This window comes from Hipposideros armiger, unplaced genomic scaffold (genome assembly GCF_001890085.2).
Source record: "Hipposideros armiger isolate ML-2016 unplaced genomic scaffold, ASM189008v1 scaffold_1477, whole genome shotgun sequence".
In the NCBI taxonomy this organism is placed as follows: Eukaryota; Metazoa; Chordata; class Mammalia; order Chiroptera; family Hipposideridae; genus Hipposideros; species Hipposideros armiger.
The window spans coordinates 111,522-123,517 of NW_017732827.1; the positions used below are offsets into that span (position 1 = coordinate 111,522).

The 11,996-nt window shown below is 36.8% G+C and overlaps 1 protein-coding gene across 1 annotated transcript in view; it reads left to right on the forward strand.

The window, feature by feature from the left end:
* The window catches only part of LOC109377606 (zinc finger protein 658-like), a 27,589-nt gene that overhangs the window by 5,987 nt on the left and 9,606 nt on the right, over positions 1 to 11,996 (forward strand). The window contains 2 exon segments of the mRNA XM_019634012.1: positions 4,338 to 4,464; positions 4,750 to 4,845. Coding sequence (XP_019489557.1) covers positions 4,338 to 4,464; positions 4,750 to 4,845 — 223 coding nt within the window.

Here is an 11,996-nt window from a genome sequence, read left to right on the forward strand (position 1 = left end):
AGCTCCAGGTTGAGCTGTTGTTCAGCATCTTAGCTGTGGAGGGCAGTGTCACTGGCCCTCATATGTGGGATCTGAACCGGGGCCCTCTGGCGTCCCAAACCAGTTCTTAACCGTCATGCCACTCAGCCAGCCCTATAATCATCTGATTTTTATCTTTTATTTTGTTTATGTGGTATATCACATTGATCGATTTGCATATGTTCAACCATACTAGTGCCCCTGGATGAACCCCACTTGATTGTGATGTATAATCTTTTTAATGCATTGTTGTATTCGATTTGCTAGAATTTTGTTTAGGATTTTTGCATCTGTATTCATCAGAGATATTGGTTTGTAATTTTCTTTTTTTGTGTTATCCTTACTGGGTTTAGGTATCAGGGTAATGTTGGCCTCATAAAATGAGTTAGGGAGTATTGTCTCTTGTTCAGTTTTTTGATGTCCTTTCACATGTCTCATCCCCAGTTACCATCCTTGGTCCCTTAATCTTCTCTATTGTCCTGTAATAGTTTCATCCTCTCTCATTTTTTGAAAACTGCTTTATCGAGATTCAATACATGTATCATGCCATTCACCCATTTAAAGTGTAAAATTCAATGATTTTTTTAAAGCGTACCCACAGATATGCACAAACATCACTGCAGTCAATGTAGAGCATTTTCAGCACCTTAAAAAGCAACTCTGAAACTTAACTATGCTGCCCCATCATCACATTTCTCCCTCCCAAGCCGTAAGCAACCATAGATTTGCTGAACTACTTTCTATATTATTTTGTGTATGGAAGTTTTGCCTTTGACACATTGTGTTTCTGTTTATTTTACAAGGTTTTAATTTTTACATTTTTGCTGGGCATAGAATTCTTGGTTGACAAGAATTCTTTCTCTGTAGCAGTTGAAGTCTCTTTCAGAACTTTGAATATGTCGTCTCACTGCCTCCTGTCCTCCATGGTTTCTGATTAGTCTTCAGCTGTTACTGCTATTGTATATGATGAGTCACTTTTTCTTGCTGCTTTTAAGATTGTCTGTTTGTCTTTTTGGCAGGTTGATTATCTGTTTCCAGGCATGGCTGTCTTCAAGTTTATCCTACTTGAAGTTTGTTGCGTTTCTTGAATGTGTAGATGGATGTTTTTCATCAAATTTGGAGGCTTCTTGGCCATTATTATTTTAAATATTCTTTCAATCTATTTCTCCTCTCTGGCACTCTCATTATGCATATATTTGTAAACTGGATGCTATCCCGTAGTTATTTGTTATCATTGTTATTTCTTTCTGTTTCCCACACTGCATAATTTCAGTGGACATATTGTACAGGCTCGTTCTTTCACCTGCTCAAATCTGCTGTGGAACTCCTCTAGTGAAAGTTTTGTTTCAGTTATACTACTTTGCAACTCTTGAGTCTCTATTTGGTGCCTTTTTATAATATATATCTCTTTATTCATACTCTTTATGTAGTGAAATATTGTTCTTATACTTACCTTTAGTGCTTAGATATTCTTTCCTTGAGGTCATCTTCTTTGACCATATTTAAAACAGGTGATTTAAAGTTGATGCCTAATAAGTCCAACAGCTGCTTCCTCGAAGCGCTTTCTATTGATAACACTTTTTCCTGCATGTGGGTCATACTTTCTTGTTTTTTTCTCCTGATTTAGCAGTTTTTTTGTTGTTGTTGACAATTGGACATTTTAAATAAAATAACGTGGCAACTTTGGAAATCAGAATTTCTCCTCTCCACTGGGGTCATTCTTGAAATTTGTTTAGTGATGTTCCTGATCTAATTCCATAAAGCCTGTATTTCTTGTGATCTGTAGCAAATGAAGTCTCTTCAAAAATTTCCTTCAATGCCTGAAATCAGTAAGTCTCCCAGTCTTTGCTCTGCGCATGTCAGGGCATTCCTTCAATGGACAGTCAGGCAGTTCACAGGTCTGCAGCAGCCTTCACCTTCCTTCTTATGCCAAAGCTCATGGTCACCTAGAGGTGACAGCTTAGGGCCATGTCACATGCTTCCTGAGTATGGTCTCAGCCCTGAGTATATGCACAGCCCTCTGCTTGTATGTAGCCTAATAGATTCTCACAAATATATTAGAGCTTTTCAAAATCTTTATTAACATCCCATTCCCCAGCATTTCCTTTTAGGCTTGTTGATTACGTCATTGTTTGCCCCTGCTATTATCCAGAACCTCAGGTAGCCACGAAGTAAAACGAATGCCTTTAGTATTTTGACAAATGCTTGTAAAGAGAAGGCTTTTCACATATAGCACTATATTACACTCACCAACTTACCTGAAATATTACAAAGACATCCTTGTGAGTAGGAAATTTCAGAGAATCATCAACAGGCGAAATGATGCCAGTTTTCTGGGCATGAGGTGTTGATGGAATGTGAACCCAGGGCTGCCCCTCCTGTAGTTGCCAGGCTGCTGGCTGACGACCGTTGGTACTCAAGCTACTGCAGATTTGAAGAGGGAGAGTGATTGGAGCAGGTTAAATTAAAAGGATACAGTATAACTGTTTTTAGTGTGATTCAGCCGTTTTTCTTGCATATTTCCACAGATTGACTTTGTTAACTTCTAAAAGTATTTTTCCAGTTTTCCTTCATTGTTTTTGTAGAAGAGACAATTTTCTGGGATCCCTACTTCATCATTTTCACTTCTATCACTTATCAGCTTAATTTCTCTTAATCCAGCTGATTTTTATTAAAGCAGATATTAAAGAGATTGAGAAACATTTTAAAAAGCAAACCTTTTCTCATTAATTTTTTAGTTTTTGAAAATATAAATTTTCTTTATTTTTTTGATCAAAGTAAATTTAATGAGATGTGTTCCTGTTTTTTTTGTTCATTTGTTTTATTGGGTTGTTGGAAAAGTCATGATGCAGTTTTGCAACAAAAAACATAGAAAAAATACGTCATGACTTTTTTGATAACCCAATAGTTCTCTGCTACTAACACTTAGCTGCACAGAGAGAAGGTATTCACTTAGTAACACTGAAGATGTAAATGAACGTACAATTGGATACACAACACTGGAGGAAAAAAACTTGTTTCTGTCCTCATATATCTAAATCTACTTTTATTTTATTTAGTTGTCATAAGAACACTTGACATGAGATCTATTCTCTTACAAATTTTTACATGTCCAATTCAGTATTGTTAACTAGCGGCACAATGTTTTACAGCAGATCTCTAGAAATTAATATTTTGCTCAAGTGAAACTTTATACCTGTTGAATGGCAGCTCCCCACTTTTTCCTTCTCCCAGCCCCTTTGAAGTCAGTTGTGGAAATTTTCCCTTTCTCAGTTTCCATGACTCTGTCCTCTCACTATTCTTTTATGACTAGAAAAGTTCTTCTCTGACTTTGTGACCTATATGTATTCTGCCCACCTCTTGAATATCCACGATCCCTCCAGTGCTGTTTGTGGTACTTTGCTTTCCTCAATCCCAGTGTACTCAAGTTGCTGTCTGATCGCCTCTGATACCTTTAGTTGCCACCCAATTTGCTCATAACTCCTTAATGCTTGTCTTCATCCTGGACCTCCCCTCTGTACACACATTCTACAACCACGTGTGTACTAGTTTAAGGGACAGTTCCAGCTTCATGTTCCACAGACATTCAGTAGCAATATGACCAGATCTGTCTCACTAAATTCTACTACAGTTTTTTCTTTTTGTGTCCCTAATATCAGTATTTGACCCCAGCATTAAAGGAACTGCTCATGTTGCTAGATTGGGTAGCTGTATAAGAAAATAGTTATCACATTGGTGCTGCTCCTGCTCTGTGATTCCACCCCTTCCCTTATATCCATTGCTATTATTCAGTGTACACAGTTCTCTTATACAGGTCTCTCTGATTCCAACTTCTTAGTAAGTTGTGCTTTGCTCTTCATAAGCTCTAGAGTTACATATCGTTCTACATTCATTTACACAGAAGTTCCATTGTGTGTGTTATCTCCACAGCTTCCATGTGTCTCTTCCTTGGCTCCCAGCATTTACGGTAGTAGTGTCCATGGAGGGATTGAACGTCCTAGAATTCTCTAGAACAGTCCCTTGGGATGTTGAAGAGCTGTAGGAAGTCTCTGTGTACTGAAATATTTTTCTTCTTAAAATACTACAGTTTATAAATACATTTATAAATTAAATAATTTACTAATAAAAATAAATTGTCTGCATTAAAAGCTTTTTAACTGATTGAGTAATCCAAAGTTCAAGAAAAATTATGTCAAAAATCGACATTCCTTACATGTATTTGTTTTGGAGCCTTAAGCATAAAAGGCAAAATAGTACTTCTCAAATGTATTTGCTCTGTCACCTAATTCTGAACTTTTGAACAAAATGTGTTATCACAGGGATCTGTGTCATTTAAAGACGTGACTGTGGAGTTTACCCAGGAGGAGTGGCCATACCTGGGTCCTGCTCAGAGGACCCTCTACAGAGATGTGATGCTGGAGAACTATAGCCACCTGGTCTCCGTGGGTGAGCAGACCTTACCACCTGACTCCCTCTGCAATACAGTTCCTTTTTTTAACTTATCAAAGCACATGCGTCTTCTATAGAGATTAATATTATTCAGGCTTTTGATTAAGATGCCTAGGTAACTGAACCTTTAGAAAAACAAAAACAACGTTTGTGTCATTACTTTCCCATTGAAAACAGCAAATGGGCACTTTCATTTTGCTGTTACTACATGTTTCTCCACAGTCAGAAACTAGAAAGCCCATGGATCGGGTCTACATATACTCTCAATTGTTATGTTCACAGGGTATTGCATTACCAAACCCCAGGTGATCTTCAAGTTGGAGCGAGGGGAAGAGCCCTGGTCCTTAGAGGAAGAATTCCTAAACCAGAGGTACCCAGGTGAGTGAGCATGGACAGAAGGAATCTCCAGGGGTAGTTAGACCTTAGAGGGAAATACTTCTGACAGTTATTTTTCTTTTTAAACAGGTTTGAGATGTAATTCTCATATCGCACAATTGAGATGTAATTCACATATCGCACAATTCACCCATTTAAGGTGTACAGTTCACTGGCTTTTAATATATTCATAGATATATGTAAACATTACGGCAGTCAGTTTTCTTTACCTCAGAGAGAAACCCCATACCCTTTAGCTGTCACCTCCCTATGTCATGTCCCCTCCAGCCGTAGCAACTATTGATCTTTCTGTGTCTATAGATTTGGCTATTCTGGACATTACATGTAAGTGGGATTACACACTATGTGTTCTTTTGTGATTGGTTTCTTTTACTTTGCATCACCAAGGTTCATATTATAGGATCCATTAGTACTTCGTCGTTTTCATTGCAAAATAATATTTCATTGTCTGGATATAGCACATGTGTTTTGTCTATTCATCAGTCATTGGACCTTTGGGATTCCACCTATTGGCTATTATCGAGTAATGCTGATATAATCATTCATTTACAAGTTTTTGCATGGACATATACTTTTGTTTTCCTTGAGTTCATAGCTAGGAGTGGAATTGCTGGGTTTTGTGTTAACTGTGGAACTGCCAGACTGTTTTCCTGAGCTGTACCATTTTACATTCCTAGTGACGGCATATGAGGGTTTCTGATTCCTCCACATCTCCACCAGCACTTATTATCTGACATTTTCATTGTAGCCATGTTAGTGGATGTGAAGTGCTATAGCATTGAGGTTTTGATTTGCATTTCTGTGTTAGTCAGCTGGGATGGCATAACACAGTACCATAGCCTGGGTGGCTTAAATAACAGAAATTTATTTCTCACAGTTCTGGAGGCTGAAAATCTAAGATCAAGGGGCCAGTATGGTTGATCTCTGGTGAGGCCTCTCGCCCTGGCTCACCATGTCCTCAGACTTTCCTCCGTGTTTGCATGGATAGAGAAAAAGCTCTGATGTCTCTTCCTATTTTTATAAGGACTCTGGTTCTATAGAATTAGGGCCCCACCTTTCTGACCTCATTTAACCTTCATTACCTCCCTAAAGGTCTTACCTCCAAATACAATTACATTGGGAGTTGGGGCTTCAAAATAAGGGTTTGGGGAAGACACAGTTTAGTACATAACGGTTTTCCTGATCACTGATGAGGACAAGCATCTTTCTATGTGCTTATTGACCTTTGTCTAAATGAATAAAACAATTCCAGAATTTCAAAAGTTAAAGTTTCAATTATAATTCCTTGAGCAAAATGTAAAATCATCTTACATAAGTGTTCTCACTGAAACTTTTTGTTGTGAAGCCATTTAAACAGGGTAACAAAGACTGACATAATTTAAAGCAAGCATATTTCACAGTCACTAAGTATAAATGATTGGTTCATACTTATTGGCTAGAAAGGATATCCCCAAATAAGTATCTTAGAAAGATTGTAATAAAAGAATGGTAAAGTTATTAAGTTACTAAAAATAAAACAATTTAGAATTTAGTGTTCTGTTACCATTCAGGTTTGATTTTTGGCAATATATTCATTAACTTAAAGAAGGCCTTCTACCGCAGGAGGACAGGTTAACGTGAACCCATAAATATTTGAAAGACTGCACCAAACTATATGTTAACAGTCATAAAATACAAAGTAATGGATTTCTAAGAACTTAAAGTTCACTTGAATTAGGAGATCTAATAGACAGTAAATCTTTCCGTTAACATTGTCGATAGGTTTTTTGAAAACTGACTTTAAGCGAAATGACATACAATGAAACCAGCTGTATCACAGACTAATGGATATAAACAATAGTGAAGTTCCTATAGCAAAAACATCTCCAAAGTTCTACATAAAGATCTGAAACACTTCTAACATTAAACATTTATGTAAATGAGAGCTATACATAGATTTAAGAAAGATTAGTCATTACTTTCCAACCTGCTTATGCCAGCTCAGTATGGCAGGTGGCAGGAGCCCATCCCAGCAGCTCAAGGCTGAAGGCGGGAGCCCATCGTGGACAGGACTCCATTCCATTGTAGGGTGCATCACACACACCACACTCCGTCAGACTGGGGGCAGTGTAGACACGCCACTTCATGAAACACGCACATCTTGGGGTGTGAGAGGAAACCAGCGTACCCAGAGAAACCCCATATGGACATTGGGAGAACATGCCAACTCAGCACGGACAGTGACCCTCGCTGGGAATAGGTTTTTTTGTTCTCATCAACATTGTCACTAAATGATATTTAATGAAACAAAGTTATTTGAGGACCTGCTGTACCTCATCTGATGAAATAAAAAGTACTGTGATATTAAATACGTATGTCCATAGGGGATATGAATGATATTTGTATTAAAGTGATACATATTTGTATATGTATATGATGAAATCAAACAACAAGCCTTTAAAATTTCATGGAATAATAAGATTATGAAAGTATAGTTTTAGTTTAATAAGAAAACAGTAAACCCAACAAATTAGAATCCCCACAAATAATATTGTCTCAAGTTTGATAAAATCTAGTAATTAATGATAGAATGAGTAAACAACTCTTTCAATATGGAAATGTAAAAAAATCCCTTTTAAACAATGTATGACAAAGGAAATCAATTCCAATGTTGCATGACATTTATAAAATAATAAAAAGAAATATGTGTATTAGAAACCATAGGATATAGCTAAATTAGTGAAAGAGGTAAATTTTTAATATTGTATTTATATTAATAAATTAAGAACAATAACAAAAGTATACTAATGAAGGAAGAAGAATATAAAAGTGAAAGTAATAAACTGGAAAACATAGAAATTATAGAATGTTCTTAGAATAGAATAAAAAATAATAAAATGGGTAAAACTTAGGTAACCCTAACAAAGACAAAAGAAAAGAAACATTTTTTATATTTATATAAGAAATTCAAGTGGGGATTTGTAAAGATTTATTGCTATGTCAAACTAAATCCCATTCATAAAATAGAGTGAACTTGCTCTACTAGTTATTAAGGATTTATGTAAAGCTCTGAGTAGTTAAGTAGTATGCAACTGGATTGGGATAGTTTAATAAATTAATGAAACAGAAAAAAAAGCTCAAGAAAAAAACATGTGCTTTATAGACTGTTGGTCTTTGACAGATGGCACTATCTCCCCAGAACAGTGGGGAAAGAATTCTGAGGTAACCTGGATCAAATGGATCCAAACCAAAAAATTGGATTCAGGTGGCTTGATGACCTAGTTTTCAAAGCAAAACTAGAAATATTCTAAATGATGATAAGGAAAAATGTTCATGAGGGTGCTTAGGGAAGTAATTAATAAGATATAAAAAGCCTTAACCAGAGGAAAGATGGAGTAAATATGTTCCCTCCTCCTTCATCCACTAAGTTCAGTTAAATATATTCTTGTACACATAGTACATCTATACATATGTGTGTGTATATGTATATGGTAAGATTCTGAAAGATGGAAAGAAGAGTGATGATGACCTGGGGATGTTGGCACCTGATGAAACACTGGGTACCAGCAGGAGGCTTATGGGGGCCTGATCTCTTATCCCTGCCCAGTGTTAAAGTGGCATCTTTCTTCTCTAACTCCCAGGGTGTCAACAGGTTTAGTGGGGAACCTGGACTTCTCTCCCGACTTGGCTGTAATGAAGCTGCACCCCATTTCTGTTGGTGTGGTTTCAGAGGAGGCTGGCTAAAACTGAACATCAACTTTGATACAGTCCAATTTTTAAATTTTCTCTATGGACCATGCTTTTGTTGTTCTGTCTAGAAACATCGGAACTCAAAGGAACACAGAATATTCCTATGTTTTTTCTAGAAATTTTTTAATTTCACATTTTATACATTGATCTATTTGGTATTCATTTTTATAGAAATTGTGAGGTATATGTTCAGTTTAAATTTTTGAAGAGGGAATCCAGTTATTCTAGCAACGTGTTGAAAAGAATATCATTTTTTATTGAAAAGCATTTGTAAGATCTTAGAAAACAGATGGGAATATTTGCATATTTCTGCATATGTATACATTTTACATAATTCTGTATGTCTAAGGTATATTTCTGTGGCAATTTTACTCTTTTTTATTCATCTACATATCCTTATGCCAATAGCACATTCACTAAATTACATTAGCTTATTAATTAATTCTTGAAATCCTTAATGTGATTCCACCAACTTTCTTCTGTATCAATTTTAAAATGAGCTTCTTGATATTTACAAAAAAGCATGCTGTCCTTTTCAGCTGGGATTGCATTAAATCTATAGATCAAATTAAAGAGAATTGAATTTTAATAATATACTGCCTTTCAATCCACAAATAGCATATACCTCTGCATATATGTAGGATTTCTTTGATTTTTTTCATTATGATGTTTTTCTTCAGTAGTGTTCAGCATAGAGATACCATGTGTGTGTTTGCGTGTGTGCACATGCACATGGATGTGCATGCATGTTGTGTGTTATGGTAAATTATGTTTATCTGATTTCAAATGCCTATTGATCATATTTGTATATTATTGGCTTCTGTATTGGCTGTGTGTTTTGCCTTTGCTGAAAACACTTATTAGTTAAGGAACTTTTTTAAAGATCTTTTTGTGATTTTTCTGTGTAGACTCACTCTGTATCTTTCATTTTTATTCCTGTCATATTGCATTAGTTTCAACTTACATTACACTCTTATGTAGAAGTCTTGAGATTAAACACCCAAGTCTTTTTCCCAATCTTAGGGTTAAGACATTCAGTGTCTTTTTTTTTTTTTAAGATTTTATTGGGGAATTGGAACAGTGTTGGGGAAGTGGGGAAGGAGAACAGCCAAATTGTTGTCCTTCAACCTTAGTTGTGTAGGGCGCAGCTAGCTCAGCTCCAAGTCCAGTCGCCATCCAGCCGCCCGTCAGCAGCTCATGGCTGCTCAGCTCAAGGTGCCCGTTGTTACAGGTGGGTATAGCCCACCATTCCATTTGGGAGTCGAACCTGCAACCTTATTGTTAGGAGCATGTGCTCTCACCAGCTGAGCCATCCTGCCACCTGTTGGCAGCTCAGCAGCAGCTCAGCTCGGGCGCAGCTCACTGGCCCATGTGGGAATTGAACTGGCGACACTGTTGCTCAGAGCTCACACTCTTAACCAACTGAGCCACTTGGCCGGCCCTAGTGTCTCATTCGTAAGTATGATGTTACATATAGGCTTTTTGTAGATTTCCTTTATTAGGTTAATGAATGGATTTTGAATTTAGTGAAATATTTTTCTACCTTAATTTATAGGATTGTGTAGTTTTAATACTTTAGACTATTTATATGATGGATTACATTGATCAATCAACTTTTGAATATTGCAACAGTTTGCATTCTTGGGATGAATCCCACTTGACCCTGATTTATTATTTATTTTTATATAGTGCTGTGTTCTTTTAGGTATTGTTTTTCAGTATTTTTACATTTATGTCATAAGGGATATTGTATTGGTATGTAGGTTTTTCTTCTTTTCTGAATTGTCTTTGTTTGGTTTTGCTATCAGGATAATACAGACCTTATGATTTAGGAAATAGTGCCTCATCTTGTATGTTCTGAGATTATGAGGTCTGACAGTTAAGTTCTTGAACTTATTGCAACAACGTTGCTAATGTTTTTTGATGTCAGAGGGATTATCCATTATGAATTTGTACCAACTGAACAAACAGCTAACCAAGTTGAATTTTTAGAAGTGCCAGAAAGGCTTCATGAAAAAGTTAGATGACCTGAACTTTTCGCCAACAATTCATGACTCTTGCATCACAACAATGCACCAGCTCACAGGGCCACTGTCTGTGAGGGAGGTTTTAGCCAGTCAACAAATTACTGTATTGGCACACTATCCCTACTCACCTGATCCGGCCCCCAATGACTCCTTTCTTTACCCGAACATAAAGGAAATAGTGAAAGGAAGATATTTTGATGACATTCAGGACATCAATGGTAAAAGAAGACAACTCTGATGACCATTCCAGAAAAAGAATTCCAAAATTGCTTTGAAAGGTGGACTAGGTACTGGCATTGGTGCATAGCTCCCCAAGGGGAGTACTTTGAAAGTGACAGTAGTGATATTCAGCAGTGAGGTATGTAACACTTTTTCTAGGATGAGTTCACAAACTTAATTGTCAGAACTCGTATGTAAAATTGATATTATTTCTTCTTTAAATGTTTGGTTGAATTCACTAATTAACTCATGTAGTAGTGGAGCTGCTTTTTGAACTACATATTTTTGACCACATATTCAATTTCTTAGATACATCTATTTAGCATATTTCTTTCTACATGAGTGAGGTAGTTATTTATTTTTAGGAAATGTGTCCATTTTATATGAATTTTCAAATTTATAGGCATAGAGTTTTTCTTAATATTCTTTATCATCTCTTTAATACTGGTTGTGTCAGTAGATATATCCCTTCTTGTTTTTATTTCTGATATTGATCATGTGTTTTCTCATTTTTTCTGTTGGTTTTCATCTTTTAAAAAAAAAGTCTTTTCAGAATATAAGCTTTGACTTGATCGGTTTTTCTTTGTTTTCAATTTCTGTTTCTACTCCTCGTTATTGTCTTCCTTTTGCTATCTTTAGATTTACCTTCTGTTTGTAGTTTTTTGGTTTTTTTTTTTTAAGATGTTTATTGGGGAATTGGGGGAGGGGAACAGCCAAGTTGTTGTCCTTCCATCTTAGTTGTGGAGGGCACAGCAACCTCAGCTCCAAGTCCAGTTGTGCCACTCAGCTCAAGGTGCTATGTTCAATTAGTTGCGTGTGGGCTTAGCCACCATCCCATGCGGGAGTCGAACCACCAGCCTGTTGTTAAGAATGTGCGCTCTATTCCCTGAGCCACTCGGGCCGCAGCTCAGTTTAAGGTGCTGAGTTTAGTCTTTAGTTGTGGGCAGGCATAGCCCACTGTCACATCCTGCGTGGCAAGGGCAAATGGGACACGAGAGGGGCGACGCAGATTGAATAAGAACAAGAGACAGAAGTAAGATTTAAGAGCGAGACCAAGGGACTCAGCCTTCAGAGATAGACTGAGCCCCGAATCGGGTCGACGCATGGTTTTTATTGATTATTTTCAAGGAAGTAAACTGCTGTGCTGTGAGTCATTAA